The sequence below is a fragment of the Myotis daubentonii genome, chromosome 3 (genome assembly GCF_963259705.1).
Source record: "Myotis daubentonii chromosome 3, mMyoDau2.1, whole genome shotgun sequence".
Classification (NCBI taxonomy): Eukaryota; Metazoa; Chordata; class Mammalia; order Chiroptera; family Vespertilionidae; genus Myotis; species Myotis daubentonii.
In genome coordinates, this window is record NC_081842.1 from 162,825,451 (window position 1) to 162,843,876 (window position 18,426).

At 44.0% G+C, this 18,426-nt stretch overlaps 2 protein-coding genes across 8 annotated transcripts in view; one reads left to right on the top strand and one right to left on the bottom strand.

Annotated features, from left to right (window-relative positions):
* MIGA1 (mitoguardin 1) overlaps positions 1-6,849 on the bottom strand; it is a 93,244-nt gene extending 86,395 nt beyond the window's left edge. For 2 of the 6 annotated variants that reach the window (XM_059689139.1, XM_059689134.1), the window contains exons 1-2: positions 6,620-6,770; positions 1,326-1,439 (exon numbers count right to left, since the gene is read on the bottom strand). In XM_059689139.1, the coding sequence (XP_059545122.1) occupies positions 1,326-1,424 (99 nt within the window). In that variant the 5' untranslated portion in view covers positions 1,425-1,439; positions 6,620-6,770. The other 4 variants (XM_059689135.1, XM_059689138.1, XM_059689136.1 and 1 more) reach the window with 4 other exon arrangements.
* A 10,626-nt stretch (positions 6,850-17,475) lies between these two features.
* Positions 17,476-18,426, top strand: part of USP33 (ubiquitin specific peptidase 33) — a 68,216-nt gene continuing 67,265 nt past the window's right edge. For both annotated transcript variants that reach the window (XM_059689140.1, XM_059689141.1), the window contains exon 1: positions 17,476-17,709. In XM_059689140.1, coding sequence (XP_059545123.1) covers positions 17,671-17,709 — 39 coding nt within the window. In that variant the 5' untranslated portion in view covers positions 17,476-17,670. The remainder of the gene's footprint in view (positions 17,710-18,426) is intronic.

Below are 18,426 nucleotides of genomic sequence, written 5' to 3' on the forward strand. Positions count from 1 at the left end.
TAACCATACCTCCAACATGCTTCCCATTGGCTAATCAGGGCAATATGCAAATTAACTGCCTACCAAGATGGCGGCCGGCAGCCAGGCAGCTGAAGCAAACAGGAGGCTTGCTTGCTCCAGTGATGGAGGAAGCTATGGTTCCCCGCCTGCCGCTGCCGGCCTCTGAGTTGCACTCTAAGAAACAATGTTGCAATTATAGAAGCTAAACAAACCCCAGAAACCTGCTTTCAGCCAGCCAGGCCTCAGACCTGGAGCTGCAACAGTGTTTCAATTATAGAAGCCAAACAAACCCAGATACTTGCTTTCAGCAGCCGAGGTCTCAGAGCTGGAGCCGAGCCTCAGAGCTAAAGCCAGCTCTCAGTTCCAGTGACAGCCATAGAAGGTAAATAAATCCCAGAATTAAAAAGAAAAAGAAAAAAAGGAGAGGTTGGGAGCTTCAGTCACCCACTAGCCTGAAAACAGCCCTCAGCCCATCACGCAGGTTGGCCAGGCACCCTAGTGGGGACCCCCACCCTGAAGGGGGTGTGACCAGCTGCAAACAGCCATCATACCCTCATCCAGGCTGGCCAGGCACCCAAGTGGGACCCCCACCCTGATCCGGGACACCCTTCAGGGCAAACGAGCCAGCCCCCACCCGTGCACCAGGCCTCTACCCTATCTAGTAAAAGGGTAATATGCAAACTGACCCTAACAGCAGAAAGACTGGGAATGACTGGTCACTATGACACACACTAACCACCAGGGGGCAGACGCTCAATGCAGGAGCTGCCCTCTGGTGGTCAGGGCGCTCCCACATGGGGAGCTCTGCTCAGCCACAAGCCAGGCATGTAGGAAGCAGCCAATCAATGATTCTTCCTCATCATTGATGTTTCCATCTCTCTCTCCTGTCTCCTCAGACACAGAAGCGTCAAACCTCAGAGGGAGGGAGGAGAGGTGGGGGGGAGGGGGGTTGGGGGGTAAGAGATCAACCAAAGGACTTGTATGCATATAAGCATAACCAATGGACACAGACAGTTGGAGGGTGAGAACATGTGCTTGGGGGGCAGGAGAGAGAGGTCAATGGGGGAAAAAGGAAACATGTAATACTTTCAACAATAAAGAATTTAAATAAAAATAATACAACACCTTTTAAGAGTTATGAATTTGATAATAACAACAACAAAAACACAAAATAAAACCAAGTTAAGTTGTAAACTACTTTAATAAATATTTTGACTGAACCTTTTAAAACTTCAACTAAATTTTAAACACTGAAAGCAAAATATGCTCTGAGCAGTAAACTTATTATTCACCTTCATGTTAGTTTCTTTTTTTTTTTTTTTTACCTGACAAAGAGAATAGTACCAAGACAGGGGGCGATCAAACGCTCTTAGTGCTGTGGTCTTCAAGGAAAACTGTGATTCGCTTACTGTTTCTTCTGACATGACTCCTCTTCTAATCTTCATTAAATGAAACATAAAAACCACAAAGATTTCTGGTTACTCTACCAATATAATAAATTAATATATTAATAATTCATGATATTACATTTACCTGAAGAGCACTGTGAGCCAAATTTACTTGAACTAAATTTACTTATTATTACTTATTATTCACCAAAGCAGCCAAAAAGTAAATGAGTTAAATTTGAACTTTGAGTTCAGGTAGTTAAATTTCCTTCCAGTTCAATAAACATTTCAGCTTTTACATAATACTTTAAGTCTATTTCTTCCCATGTATTTCCTTCAAATAACAGTGGGGGTGGGTAATGGTGGGTATTGAAAGGAATCTGCTTGAATCATGACTCCTGCAACTAGAAAGGAACCTCGGCGTTCACTGAACTTCAGAACTCAGGCATTTATTATCCTCTGTTCCATTTTAAAGATCTTCGAAAAGTGCCATATACATGCTATGAAATTTAGATATAGTTTTAATGCCTATTTCTATAGAAACCAAAGAAAGAAGAGTCAGATGTCTACAGATGAGGCAGCTGTCACTTACAGGTAGCAGAACCTGACCGAAACATAATGGTTCAGGGTCTATGTTTTACAGAGACAGAAACCCAATTTTATCATTGTACCCAGCTGGACACATACTAAACAAATTCACAGAGTATTGCTGTATAAATTAGTTTACAAATTTATTCATTCACAATAAGGAAATATACTATCTAGTGAAAGAATAGTTACACTATCAAAACATACCCTTTCTGAAATAAAATTTATAGGGAGCTGAATTAATAATTAATTAAAAATCCTGCCTGGCAAGCACAAATTTAATGGGTTCTGAGGAATATTCATCCAGGCCAAGAAAAAGCCTGAGAGGACTGTCTCTGGTACACCTACCAAACTTAACATTTCTTTTCCTTAGATAGTGCTATATAAACATTACCAAAGAGAAAAAACAAATTACCAACAATCCCTCTATAAAACCTTATTTGCTATACTTTCTTTAAGTCCTTTATATTTCTGCATGTATTTTCTCTGCTCTCTTTTTCTGGATTCCAGCAGACTACTCCCTTCTGTTAATATCGCCCCTTTTCAGACAAGCATTAAAACTACTGATTAAGTAGTTTCATTTCACATCAAACACAGCAATACATTTAGGATGGGTTATTGCTACTACTAACACCCGATCCCTTATTAGTGCCACAATGTAAATTTAATTCCCCCTCACGCATATTGGGATTACAATGTTCAGGCTCAGGATAATTAGTTCTAACTTAAGTATAGTACACTTATCCTAACAAAAAACAAACAAACAAAAAACTGTGATGTGGACATTATAGAGAAATACAAAGGAAACCATGAAGAAACAAACAAGGATTGCTGGCAGGGGTCATTGTTCCTGCACTGGGACCTCCCTCTGCCATAGAGCTGGCTGGCAGCCATATCTGAGTTTCCATCAGTGATTCCCTGAGACTTTGCCCCATCCAATTTGCAGCCCCACTTAACCTGTTTGTAGTAGCTTTTCCTTATGAAAGACCTGTCCCGGCTCAGACTTCAGACTTTGCTAACATCTCTCAAACAAGCTGCAGTTGGCATCAGCATGCCCCAAACCTATCAGTAAAAGGCCCAAGACCCAGCACTAGCACCAGCCTGCCTTGCTTCACAGGTGGGCCTCACCTGGTCACTTCCAAGCCCAATACAAGTAGCAGCCATCTGCAGACCTGTCTGTAGTTCCTGCCCCATGGCCCCAGGCAGTGGCTGACTTTGCATCTCCCAGGAGGCTCCAGAGCCAGTGCACCAGGTGGGAGAGCTTACGACCATACCAGATTACAACTCTACACATCCACAAAAGACACACTCAAGGGGCAGATTCAGTGAGTACCAAAGCCCCACTGAAACAAGTCCTGCTCCATAGGGGTGTCTTCTGTATAGCAGCTCTTCCACTATAGTCACAGCTGGTCCTCACAGCCAATTGGTCTGGAGGTCAATCCCTCAAACTGACGCCAACAGCAATCAAAGCTCAACTACAACATGACTGTGCACACAGCCCAACCAGGGGTGCACCTAGAGTGCCTAGCTCAGGTGACTCAGGAGTCTGAACCACTGGGCCCCACAGGACATTTACAACAAAGCCACTCCACCAATTCCAGGAGACATAGAAGCTCTACCTAATACATAGAAACTAACACAGGGTAGCAGCCAAAATGTGGAGACAAAGAAAACAGGTCACAAATGAAAGAAATGGAAGCAAGCAAACACAGAGTTCAAAACAATGGTTATAAGGTTACTCAAGGATCTCAATGAGAGCTGCAAGGATCTTAGTGGGACTTTCAAAGACATGAAAAAGGACCATTCAGAAATTAAGCATACACTAACTGAAATAAAGAATAATTTACAGGGACTCAAGATAGAGTAGAGAATTCCGAGAATCAAATCAATGATTTGGAATATAAGGAAGCAAAAAACACCCAATCAGAAGAGCAAAAAGAAAAAAAGAGTTAAAAAATATGAAGGTGGGAAAACTTTAAGCATACCAACATTTGCATTATGGAGGTGCCAGATGAGAAGAGAAAGAGAGCAAGATATTAGAAACCTATTTGAAGAAATAAGGACAGAAAACTTCCTCTATCTGGTGAAAGAAACAGACTTACAAGTATAGGAAGTGCAGAGTCCCAAACAAGAGGAACCCAAAGAAAACCACACCAAGACACATCATAATTAAAATGCCAAGAGCTAAAGACAAAGAGAGAATCTTAAAAGCAGCAAGAGAAAAGCAGTTAGTTACCTACAGGGGAGCGTCCATACAACTGTCAGCTGATTTCTCAACAGAAACTATGCAGGCCAGAAGGGAGTGGCAAAAAATTTTCAAAGTGATGAATAGCAAGGACCTACAACCAAGATTACTCTACCCAGCAAAACTATCATTTAGAATTGAAGGTCAGATAAAGAGTTTCACACACAAGAAAAAGCTAAAGGAGTTCATCACCACCAAACCAGTATTACATGAAATGTTAAAAGGTATTCTTTATGAAGAGGAAAAATAAAAAAATAAAAAATATGAAGAATAAAAAGGCAATAAATACATATCTATCAACAATTGAATCTAAAAATCAAAATAAACAAATAAGAAATCTAATGAACAGACTAAGCTAGTGAATCAAATAGAATCAGAGGCATGGAAATGGAACAGACTGACCATTCTCAGAGGGAAAGGGGGTGGGGGGCAGGAAGAGATAAAAGAAAGACCTTATACACATACAGGCATTACCAACGGACACAGACAACAGGGTGGTAAAGGCCTGGGACAGGGGAGAACCGGGTGGAGGTGGTCAAAGCGGGGGAAAAGGGGGAACATCCATAATACTCTCAACAATAAAGATTTAAAAGAAGAAAAAAAAAATACTGAGAGTAATTCACCCCAAGTGAATTTTTCCATAATAGAGGGTTCCAAATTTTTAAGCAGAGGGAAAAGAAAATAAACACTTCAATTTGCTGCAGGGGTTTTCTCAAATGAATTCTGACAAATCTGTACTCTTGCATTCTAACTACCTCATTACTTTTCATTTAAAATCACTGAGGAGCCCTAACCGGTTTGGCTCAGTGGATAGAGCATCGGCCTGCAGACTCAAGGGTCCCAGGTTCAACTGTGGTCAAGGGCATGTACCTTGGTTGCGGGCACATACCCAGTAGGGAGTGTGCAGGAGGCAGCTGATTGATGTTTCTCTCTCATTGATGTTTCTAACTCTCTATCCTTCTCCCTTCCTCTCTGTAAAAAAATCAATAAAATATATTAAAAAATAAAAACAAAATAAAATCACTGAGGAAGTGATTCCAAACTTAATCATTAATAATTGAGTAACTTTTAAAAACCAGCCATTTCAGTTGCTTTCATAAGTATTAATTAAAATAAACATGAAGACAGTTTCATGATTATGCACATTTGTAGAGGGTGTAAATCATCACAAAAAAATATTGTACTATGTAATATTACTCACTTGTCTCTATTCTAACCACTGGAGAGTTAAAAATAAGTGTCACAAATAGAGATTGCCTCTTAAACACCCTAAAATTCTATTCTACAACTTGGTTTTATAATCCAAGCAAGAATGAAACTATGGCCTAGCTGGTATGGCTTAGTGGATAGAGCTGAGGACTGAAGGGTCCCGGGTTCCATTCCCGTCAAGGGCACATGCCCAGGTTGCGGGCTCAATCCCTAGTGGGGGTGGGGGGAGGACGTGCAAGAGACAGCCCACCAATGGTTCTCTCTGATCATTGATGTTTCTCTCTCTCCTCCCTTCATCTCTGAAATCAATAAAAATATACTTTTTAAAAAAAAATGAGCCCTTGCCGGTTTGGTTCAGTGGCTAGAGCCTCCGCCTGTGGACCAAAGGGTCCTGGGTTTGATTCCAGTGAAGGGCAGGTACCTTGGTTGCAGGCTCCACCGACTGTGCCCTGGTCGGGGTGCGTACAGGAGGCAACACATCACGTTTCTGTCTTTCTTTCCCTCTCTCTTCCACTCTCCCTAAAAATCAACAGAAAAATATCCTCGGATGAAGATTAACAACAAAAAAGAATAAAACTCTGAAATACCCCCCAAATGTTGACGTGAAGCATAAATCTGCATGACCAAACTTTGAGAAGGTACAAAGCAAAAATGCTTAGTCGCTACAAAGATAACATTAAAAAATAAAGGTCTGTGCAACCGCAAGATCTGTTAAGAATCATCCTCCATAAAATAAATGTTGAACCATTTTATTCAATGAAGGGCTCTGACAGGACAATCCGGATGCTAAAGCATCTTCAAAGAAAGCATCATCTTCCCCATCCAAAATCTCCTCCCTGCTCACAACACGGCCATTCAAGCAGAACCTTGGACCGTACCGGCTGCCCGGCTCCAGGGCGCTGCTCCCACCCCTACCCCCAGCTCCAGGGCGATGTCCCCCCCCCAACACCCGGCTCCAGGGCGCTGCCCCAGCTCCAGGGCGCTGCCCCCCGAGTCCAGCGCGCTGCCCCCCCCCCCCCCGCAGCTCCAGGGCACTGCCCCGGCTACAGGGCGCTGCCCCGGCTCCAGGGGCCGCCCTACCGCCCACCCCGCTCTGCGGTCTCCCGCTCCCTTTAGGAGGACCAGAGAAGGAGCTGGCTCTCAGCTCTGACGCCCAGCCCCTCACTCGGCGGGGCGCGAGCCAGCTCACCCTGATTCAGCGCCTCCCTTGGCGGGCCTCCCTCCGGCGTGGGAAGTCCCCTGGCTTTCCGTCCAGCAGCCCGCACTCGGAATCCGAGGGCTAGGGCGGCGCTGGGACCCCTACCCGCCCCTCCAGGCCGCCGCCTCTGCCCCGTGACCCCTCCTGGTACCTGGCGCGGCAGGCCAGGTGCAGCCGGCGCACGCCTGCTTCCCCGCCGCGGCCGGGAGCAGAGCGGCAGCTGCCTGGCCGGGAGGGCGGAGTCCTTCCGGGGTCAGGAGTGGGAAGGTGAAGAGAAAGTGGCGGGGCGGCTAGCCTACGTGTGAAGCAGCTCCCGCCATTTTTGTTTAGGGTAGACCCTCTGCCCCACCCCCACCCCCATCCCCACCCCCGCCCTTGCCAGATGAATGTAGCAATTAGATTAGAAGAATTACATCTTGGTATAATGCTGTCAAGAACTAGTATTGGCCCTAGCTGGTTTGGCTCAGTGGATAGAGCGTTGGCCTGCGGACTGAAAGGTCCCAGGTTCGCTTCTGGTCACAGGCATGTACCTTGGCTGCAGGCACATCCCCAGTGGGAGGCATTAGGAAGGTTGAGAACCACTGTCCTAGACGCTAGAGCCGTGGTTCTCAACCTGTGGGTCGCGATCCCTTTGGCGGTCGAAGGACCCTTTCACAGGGGTCACCTAAGACCATCCTGCATATCAGATATTTACATTACGATTCATAACAGTAGCAACATTACAGTTATGAAGTAGCAACGAAAATAATTTTATGGTTGGGTCACAACATGAGGAACTGTATTTAAAGGGCTAGAAGGTTGAGAACCACTGCACTAGAGCAAAGTGAGCCTGGAGCAAGTTACTATTGTGGTGGGGGATGGAGAGAAATCAAAGGTGAGAGACATAAGTAAAACCAGAGCACCTAGGAAAAATTAAAGGGAATATATCCTAAAACTTCCAGGAAATCTCCAACAATGAAGCAAAGAAAAAAAAAATTGCCACTATTATTCTGCGAGCAACAAACCAAACTGGGTTGGGCGTCTCAGACAATTCGCTCATATGATTGCAAAGACAGACAGAAACTCCTGGATTGGAGAGGGCTCCCCTGAGGGCTCCCAGATTGGAGAGGGTGCAGGTCAGGCTGAGGGACACCCCCCCCCCCCGTGCATGAATCTTCGTGCAACAGGCCCCTAGTAATAAGTTTAAAGCACTAAGATGCTTATGAAAAATTTTAACTTTGATTACTTGTATCTCCATAGATTCCAAGGATATAACTCTATCCTATATAATAAAAGGCTAATTTGCAAATCAACCAAATGGCTGAATGTCTGGTCACTATGATGCTCACTGACTACCAGCGAACAGATGCTCAATGTAGGAGCTGCTCCCTGGTGATTAGTGTGCTCCCACAGAGGGAGCACTGCTCAGCCAGAAGCTGGGCTTACTGCTGGCAAGTGCAGCAGCGGTGGCAGGAACCTCTCCTGCCTCCAAGGCAGCGCTAAGGACCCCTCTGGGGATGTCCGCCTGCCAGCTTAGGCCTGCTCCCTGGGTCCCAGATTGCAAGGGGGCACAGGCCAGGCTGAGGGACACCCCCATCCCCACCCAAGTGCACGAATGTCATGCACTGGGCCTCTAGTTTCCATATAATTGGTTTCCTTTGTAATTCTATATGTTTTGTCTTATGCATATAGAAACATTACTTTGAGAAGGGGGTTCATAGGCTTTACCAGAATGTCAAAGGGTTCAATTATACCTATAAAATGGTTAAGAACTTAGAACAATCTTGGCAAATACTTTTAAGGTACATGACATTTTAAGTGGGACTTTTTCCATGTCTTTTGGCAGCACCTCTGTAGTTGAGAAAAATAGATGCCAAGTGCCTTCTTAAAAAAGGATGCTAGAGCATCCAGAATATGCTAGGAGAATGCGAAGCCCATTTAGCAATCCTCCATCCTCATGTACTTCCAGGGAATGAAATGGAAGAATTGATCAAAAAATACTAGAGAATCAAAATGCCCAGGAAGTAGTTTTCTGGAGTGCTGAGCATTTTCCTTCCCCTTCCCCAAGCGGGGAGAGAAAAGTGCTTATCCCATCCTACCCCTACCTCAAGCCAACCGAAAGGAGCCTTAAGAAACTCAGACAACTTGACCTCTATGCCCTAGTTTATGTCACCTGGAAAAGAGTATATGTATAAAGACAATAGACTGTTCAAAGAGGCCTTTGATGGCAGAACAGAGAGAGAAGATTGCAGCGGAAGTGGCGCGTACTTGCAGTTTTGCAAGAAAAGTTTTCCTGTGGGCCCCGAAGGTAGCCAGGCTTGAATTATCTTAAAAAGCTGTATTTCCAAACCCAAAGCTAAGTGGACCAGTGGTTCTAGCCACAAATAGTTTTCCTACTGTTCAGAAAGGAAACAGAGAGAGGTCCCCAGCAAGGTGAGCAGTCATTAAGGAGCCCACAGAGAGGCCCTGAAAGGAAAGAGCCAGCATTTTGGAGTGGGCCTATAGGCAGAAGGTGCCAAAGTCAGATTTAATTGCAGTGATTGGGTGTGTTTAATATTTTATTTAGGATGTTTAGGATCACTGCTCGCTCCAGCTGAGACAATATATGGTCAATGTACTTCATGAATTATTGGTGGAAACAGCACTTATCAAGTAACAACATTAAGCCTGACCAAAATCTAGCACTTTGAGAAGTTAAAAACAATTACATCACCTAAGTAGATGAATTCTTTTAGGTAATTCATATATCCAATTACTTTTTTGATTAACCGCTAAAACCTGGCAGAGTCCCCAGAAGTAACCTAGATTCTCCTCTCAAATCCACACAATGCCATTGGGCTTATACTGGCTATTGTATCTCTGTTTCATCACCCACCCAAAAGTATTTGACAGGACTCTTCTACACGTCAAAACTAAGCTAACCAAGGTATCCACTATTCAGAGTATGGTTCTAGATGCTAATTTAAAACATCTATTCTATACACATATCCAGATATTGCAGATTCGGTTCCTCAAAATGTTAAATATATGTTCCAATTCCTCTTCTAGATAATACCCAAGAGAAATGAGAACATACAGCTACATAAAAGCTTGTATATGAATGTGCATAGCAACATTATTCATAATGGCTAAAACGTGAAAACAACCCAAATGTTTGTCAACTAATGAATTGATAAATAAAATGTGGTATGTTCATATATGGAAATTTATTTGACCATCTGAAGGAGTGTAGTACTGGTACAGGCTACAAAATAGATAAAACTTAAAAACATGCTAAGTAAAAAAGTTAGTCATAGAAGATTACGTATTGTCTGATTGTATTGATATGAAATATCCAGAATAAGTAGATCTATTGAGATAGAAAATAGGTTAGTGATTGCCTCAGGCTAGAAGGGTTGGGAGGAAATGGAGGTGACTGCAAAAGAGTATGGGACTACTTTTTAGACTGTGGTACAAATCTGTGAATATAGTAAAATATTAAATTCTATACTTTAAATGTGTGAATTGTAAAGTATGTGAGTTATATCTCCATTAAGCTGTTACCCGCCAAAATTATTATTGCCATTTCTCTAAAAAAATATTTTTATTGATTTCCGAGAGGAAGGGAAAGGGAGAGAGAGATAGAAACATCAATGATGAGAGAGAATCATTGATTGACTGCCTCCTGCGTGCTCCACACTAGGGATCCAGCCCGAAACCCAGGCATGTGCCCTGACTGGGATCGAACTGTGACCTCCTTGTTCATAGGTCAACGCTCAACCACTGAGCCACATTGGGCAGGCTATTGCCACTTCTTAGGTTAAAAAATCAAGGTTTAAAGAGATTATGAAAATAGTAAAGGCTAGAGATCTGAGGCCAGAGAATGATCTAAAGGATGTTCTCCCTGCGCTGCGTCAGTAGTTGTCAAAATGTTGTGTTGCTCCATTAACAGGCATGCATTCCATTGGGACGCATTTATATAAAAAAGAGTAAAATAAGTAGTAAATAATATAGATGTTTTTCTAGTAAGAGCTTAGGTAAATAAGTTTATTCTGAACTTACTTTAACATAAAGAACAATAACATAGAAACAAGATTTCCTATTTTGCACCTTTAGAAATAACATTTCTAAAGTATGAAAAAACATGTGCTATTTCTAAACTTAATAAAATGAAAAGAGCTGCATGCATCTGCTGTCTACATACTTAAGTAATGAACATTTTGAAAAGTGTAAGAACATTTCTGTCTCCCCAAATTAGAAAATATATTTTATATTTCTTTCATATTTTCACATTCATTCATATTTTTAATAGCAGGTTTATTGATTTGTCCATTCCCTACATTGTGCCACATGCTGGATACTGGGATACTAGGATGAGTAAGAAGAATGGAAACATGAACAAATTATTGCAATTTACAATGCAGTTGATCCTTGAACAACATGTGTTTGAACTGCAAGTTTACACTTAGACATGGATGTTTTTCAATGCAGTTGGTCCACCTTGTCCTCAGGTTTTGCATCCCTGGATTCAACCAACAGTATTTTCAATCCAAAATTGAGATATCATGAATGTGGAGACATGTCTGTACGCATTGTTTTATGCATTTTTATAAGGGACTTGAGCATCTGTGGGTTCCCTATTCCCACAGATGTTTGGGCTGGGGGGAGGTCCTGGAACCAAACCTTCTCAGATATTGAGAAATGACTGTAGTTAAGTTCTTGGGGAATCAAAAGTCATACCTGGATTTTAAACTGCATGGGGGTTGGGAACCCTAATCCCTATATTTTTCAAAGGTCAACTGTATGACATTACAACGTATAATTTATTTTTTCACCCCACAAGAAGCCATAACTTTATTAATGATAGAAACATTACAAATTTCAAACCAAGCTGCAATTATTCTTTTTTTTAATCTTTTTTTTTTTTCTCAAAAGGGCATTCTAACCTTAAGGTTAGAATTAGGATTAGGGAAAGCAGCATTAAATAGGAGAGCAAATGGTTTCCCTTTCAGGAAAATGGGTTGTAGATTAGAATAATTTAAGGACAAGGTATTTGATTGGGCATTACAAAAGATGAGGTAGGAGGAGTGAATTAGGGTCAAACTAAGGCTCTGAGGAACTAGGGTGAAGCAAACAGGTGCCTAGGGTACACAATTTGAAGAGGTGCTTTCTGGTTCAGGCAAGTGCAAGATCCTTAGATACTGCACACTAGGCAACCTGTTTGTCTCATCTTAGGCCCCTGGTGAGAAAAAGAAAAGAAACAAAAAACACTAAACACTCTGGGGAACAAGGAGTCATTGAAGAGTTGCAAGATTGAATGTGGGCTTTAGAACGAGTTGTATTTAGAAGCATAGCATTGGACTACAATCAACTGAGACTAGAGTCGGAAAGACATGCTTGGGAACTACACACACACACACACACACACACACACACACATTCAAGTAAGAATAAAGAGGAACTGTACAAAGGAAACTTCCTAGTTTCCATCTTCTATGTCAGGGGTCCTCAAACTTTTTAAACAGGGGGCCAGTTCACTGTCCCTCAGACCGTTGGAGGGCCGGACTATAGTTTAAAAAAAAAACAATGAACAAATTCCTATGCACACTGCACATATCTTATTTTGAAGTAAAAAAAAAACACAAAAAAAACAAAAACGGGAACAAATACAATATTTGTATTTGCATGTGGCCTGTGGGCCATAGTTTGAGGACCCCTGTTCTATGTAGTCAGTCGACAGTCTACTGACTTTATCTCTTAAGTAGCTCTCAGAGCTATCTCCACTGCTAGGCGCTTACCTTCTCTTGTCTGAATTCTGCAATAGTCTACTTATAATTTGCACCAGTTTTTGCTCTCCAAATAACATCCTATATAATACAGAGGGAATATGCAAATTGACCATCAGTCTGCCACAAAGATGGCTGCGCCGACAGCAGAGGCCAAGTTCCCGTAATGAGCCTTAATGAGCAATCAGCAGGGATCTGAGGCTGCACCCCCCCACACACACATGGGGCTTGATGGGGGACCTGAGGCTGTGCCCCCTCTCCCGGCGCCGGGCCAGCCAGGTCTGGGTCTCGCATGATATTGAGGCGCACGTGGGTGGGCGAGGACTTGACTCTGGGTTCTGTGGTGCGCCCCAGACTCTGACAGGAGAAAGATTTTCATATACATTTTACTAATTTTCTTTCACCTCTTACACTTCTATTATAGAGAATGGGCAAATATCAATATTAAAATATTTCCTCTAATTAATTCCCTTTTAATGTGCACGATTTCATGCACCAGGCCACTAGTATAAATCTTATAATGTTGCTTCCTTTCTCAAAATTCTTTTTGGGTGTCTAGAGGAAAAAGTTTACTTAGCAGACAAGATCACTCATGATCTGCCTTCTCTGTCCAGCCTGTCCCCGACGCCCTGCCCTCAATCTCTGCTCTTATAATACAGAAACCTTACAGGTTTCCAGAGTTGGCATATTGTCTCTGCGGAGGTGCCTTTACCTATGTTGTTTCATCTGCTTAAAAAATCTTTCCTCCTCTGGTCTAGCAGAAATCTTTTTACTCAGCCTTTAAGCCAGTATCAATTTTTTATGATATTAGGTTGACCTGGTGTCTATTTTCTCTCTTGGAAACTTCCATTTCTTCCATCCACGTAATTGTCATTGGAGCTTCTCTGTTCCTCCATGACTCTGATCCTTCTGCTGAATGGCCCTGGTGAAGACAATAAATGCATTGTTTGAGGGTTTTTAAATTAGGAACTCTGCTCTTGGAGAAAACTGCAAGATGGCAATTTCAAGAAATGAGCAATGAAGCGATCATAAGGGAATCCTAGTAATGTTTAAGTCCCTGGTTCTAGCTATCCTTCCTTGGAGTGCATGAGACAATAAATCTCCTTTATCGTCCTCCCTCCCCCCACCCCAATAGTCTTTTAACTAGTTTCTCTCAGCTCTATGATGTGCTGCAGGGATGGGTTTTCAGATATGCCCAGATAGTGATCCCTACTGAAAACTTCTAATTACAAGCATTCTTGTTTGTTATTCTTAGTATATTATCATTTTCTGAATGATCTAATCTGATAACCTGAAGAAGTTTGAGAAGCACCAGTCTAAACTAAAGAGGTGACTCTCAATAGGGAGGAGGGGGGCTTTACCCACAGGGGGACATTTGCTAAGGTATGAAGACATTTTTGTTGGTCTCCACTGAGAGGAGTTGCTATTGGCATGTAGTGGATAAAGGCTATGCACAGTAACCCTAACCCACAACAAAGAATTATTCAGACCAAAATGTCAGTAGTGTCATTTTTTAGAACCCTGAGCTAGAATAATCCAAACTCTTACTCTAACCTAAGAGTCAGCAGATGATAACTGAGATTCTTGGCAGAGGCCCCCAAATTCAGTGCCAAATACCTCCACATCCAAATCAAGGTATCACAGTGGGGGTGTGGAGGTAGATGCTTGTCCTTCATCTCAAGCCAAGTGAAAAGCTAGCAAGGGAGAAGGTAGAACAAGGCAAGGTTTGGGGGTGGGGGCAATAGGGAGGAAATGGCAAAGAATTTTTGTACTGTATATTGTGGGATTTTTGACATTGTACTAGACAGATTTTTTAATATTGGGGTGTTAGGGAGGGAAGGACATTTATTACTAGAAAATGACTGCAGGACTTTTTAATTTCTTGGCAATGACTGGAAAAGCTAAAGGCTTTGCGTAAGATTTTGTCCTAGGACAAAAATCTCAGAGATTTTTCAGAGACAATAATGAAAAGAATAAAATTGTTTTTTGCTTGTCCCCTACAAAACCCAGCTTATTCATCAAATTAGGAACAATACTTTAATTTTCTGTCATTTATAACCAAAAACATATTATAAAGCCTCAGTTTAAATTTGGGTTTCTCAACAGTGACACTAAAGACGTTTTGTACTATCCTGTCATGTTAATGCAAAGAACATGTGACTGAATCTTTCTCCAGTCCTCAGGTATATTGCTAAATATCTACCTTGGGGCAAATATTCGCCACCCCTAGTTGGGAAGCAACAGATACTTGAGCCCTTCAATGCTGGGCTGGAGAATATTGTGAATAAGACAGAATTAGTCAGTGTTCTCTGTAGGGAGCACTATAGGGTAAGCCTCCTACTGACTGTTGGCAAAGCCACACACAAGTCCCAGTTTAGAGGGCATAGCCCTCTTAGCATAATTAAGTTTGACCTTATGGGCTCCCTAGATCCTATCTGGGTAGCTAATGGACTGTGGGAGGTGCAGCAAGGGCTGGCAAAACAAGTGAAACTCACAAGAACATTGTAACTATGGTGACCACTATCTTGTTTACCTCTGACTATAAAATAATGGCTCAGCTTGCTGTCTGGGTCTCTCTCTGTGGCCTCAGCCAAGCACAGGAAGATCCACCTAAACCCAGCTTACTCTCTTTGTCTTTTCTTTCTTTTAAAAAAAAAAATTTTTTTTTTATTGTTTTATTGCTTAATGTCTGTCTTTTCTTTAATCCTTCACCGCTCCCTGAACCCTTGGCTGTGCTGGCCTGGCACAGCTCTCACTAAGCTTACAGTTCAAAATATTTAGATTAGTTTTTTTTTTAATAAAAATTAATTACATTGCTGACATCCTGTAACATAAAAACTGCAATATTTTGAAATATGTTGAAAATAAAGGAAGGAGTGGTAGCACATGTGCACCTTCCAAATTGTGAAACTTCCATTCTTGCCCAGTGAAGCCAGTCTTTGTAACTAAAGTTTCATTGGAGCCCAGCCGTGATGTTATGTATTGTCCCTGCCTGAGCTGTGCCGGACTAAGAGCAGACTTTAGTCGTTGGGACGGAGAGCATCTGGTCCGCAAGGCCTAATGCATTTACCATCGGCCCTTTGGCACTCAGAGGGCCCTGAGCGGTCAGATCTGCAGCAGTCCCGGGCGGCTCAGTGGAGTGGTACTGAGGCCGGGAACTGCAGATGACCTGAATCTGTCTGTGTATGTGCGTGTCTACGTGTGTATGTGTAAAGAGATAAAAGAATGATCAGGAAAATCACTTCTGTAAAAATAAAGAAAATCACTTCTTCCCTGATGTCTTGTGGCAAAATACTGCCTGACTTAGAGTTTTGTGTTTTGTTTTTTTAAAAAAGTCAAGTGTTTTAGATTTTCTGATCTTTGCAGTGATAACAAATGGCTCTCATCAATATACTAACTACAAAAACGTTTTAATGTGTACACTTAACCTATGGTCTCAGGTAAGAAATACAGGAATTCCTTGGAGGAAGGAATCAATACAGATAAAATGGTTTTGAAGTGGGCTTCCAAGAACATGTAAAAACCTGGTAATATGAGTATCATGGTGTCTGCTGGGGACAAGGGTCTGGCTTGGTTCAGAGTTCATCAGTGCTAGAAATAGGCAGGTCAGATACAACAAGGGTCCAGATTATGGGGAAAGATTAGATTAAGAGAGCAACCAAAGGACTTGTATGCATGCATATAAGCATAACCAATGGACGCAAGACACTGGGGGGTGGGGGGGGTGAGGGTATGTGCCGGGGGGTAGGGGAGGCAGAGGGAAGGTCGACTGGGAGACTGGGAGTTCGACCGCTCGCTATGATGAGTGCTGACCACCAGGGGGTGGTGTGGAATGTGGTGGGTGTCAGTGATGTGGTGCTGGCAGTGGGTGGCAGTGGAGGTGCTGCTGGCCCGGATGGGCCCTTATGAGAGCAGGACTGTGGCTGGATGGTGGAGTAGGTGAAGAGGCAGCACCAGGCCAAGGTGGGGTGCAAGGCGGGGCTGCGGGGCTGTGAGGCTGGGGGCGTGAGCTGGGGCCTGATCCCCGCAGGCCACCCTGAGGGACCCCACTCATGCATGAATTTGTGCACTGGGCCTCTAATATTCTAATAACTATATATGATGTCAGATGAGTATGAGATTTATGGAGATGATCATTTAGTAAGTTATATAATGTCTAATCACTAGGGTATACACCTGAAACTAATATAATATTGTATGTCAGGTGTAATTGAAACATGAAAAATTATTTTTAAAAAGTACTAACAAGTCCTAACTGGGTTGGCTCAGTGGATAGAGCATTGGCCTGTGGATTGAAGGGTTCCAGGCTTGATTCCCAGTCAAGGGCACATGCCCGGGTTATGGGCTCGACCCCCAATAGGAGGTGTGCAGGAGGCAGCCAATAAAAATTTATAAATTTAAAAAGTACTAACAGTACATATTTTTCATAAACAAAATGAACCTACTTGTTTTTGATGGGGATTGAGCATTTTGCACAACTCTTGCCTACAATGCTCTCACTTTGGAGACTAAAAAAGAGGTAACAAACAGACTGAAACTGGAAATTTTAACAATAATTTTGATTTAACAATTTAACAATAATTTAACAATTTATATTGTTTGCTTATCAACCAACTGAATGAATTTCAACAGTTACATAACTTAGAAGGCAGGTCTCTTCCAATGCTCTAGGCACTAAGCAGATACTAAGGTTTCAATAAATATTTTATTTGGTAATCTTGATTTTGGCCTAAGGGAAAATGGGAGACATGAAGTTCTACTATGCAGATGTGGAAAAGGAAATACAATTACTTTCAGATAATCGAGGTCCTGAGAAGTTGGGAGAAGAGGGAAAACAGTGTTGAGTTGAGTGGTCTAAGATTTCTTTGCACAAGGTCAGAAACCTGAGGGCTCTCAGGGGCTACCCTTAACGCAGACTCTGTGATGCACCAAGCAGGACCTGCTAATGGTCCTAGTGCTCTGCAGGTTCTCTGTCCCTGTACCGCTGCCAAAGGTGGAGGTGAGAGCGGGCCTGAGTCTCCTCACCTGGGCCCGAGGCGCCGTGGCCACGCCCCGGGGCGGGGCGGGCATTCCTCGAAGCCCCGCCCCCACGCCCTCCCGCGACGCCCGAGACGCCTGCGGTGGCCGCGGAGCCACCGGAAGGAGCCCGGGCGGCTGCGGGAAGTGGCCAGTACAGGAGGCGGGGATCCCGAGGATTGCGGTGCTGAGCGGTTTTCCGGCCTGGTCGACCCGACACCGCCCCTCTCCGAGGCCAGGGGACTTAGGAAGGGGCTGTGGCGGGGCGGCCGCAGGCGACCGATGGCCGCGCTGGCGGGGCCCGTAGTGAAGGCCTTGGAGGTGAGGGCGTCGCTGCCGGGAGGGGCGCGGGGCCTTCGGGCGCCTGGTCTCAGCGCTGGCTGCTGGGCGCCCGGGGCTGGGCCGCTGCAGCGGCCTGTTTCGGGTGCGGGAGGGTGGAGGGCGCGCGGGCGCGGAGAGGCCTCGGCGGTTCTCAGAGCTTGGTGCGTTGCAGGGGTGATCTGGGGACCGCCCCGGTGGGGGGCCGCTCCAGTGAGGGGTCAGCGGAGGACGGGAGACAGTCGTGCATTTGAGGAAGGGTCCCCAGGGGGCGCCCCCCTGGGAAGCGGGAGGAGGGAGGGGTGAGGCGAGTCCCTAAGAGGGGGCTCATCTCCTATCTTCGAGGTCTCCCCATTCGTGCGTGCAGCCCTCGCTGTGGGCGCAGGCAGCTGAGAGCCGGCGGCGCGCAGGCTCCTGGTGCCGGCTTCACCTTTGCGGCGCAGTTGGGGTGCTGGGGCCCATTCGTGCAGCCCCAAGGCCCCCCGTTATTCATTGTCGTGAATCGGAAAATCTAGGTGTCATTGTCCCTGGAATTTTTCTTCCACTGGTATTTGAGCCATACTGTTTCAGAGTTTATTCCTTACGGCCTGTCCAGCTGCAGATTTTGTTTGGGTTAAATGTTCAGTGTTGTTTCCCAGTCCTTGACTCTTATTACCAGCTACAAAACGCTCTTTGGCTATTTAAAGGGTGCAAGTTGAGCTGTTGGATGAGATTCTTCTC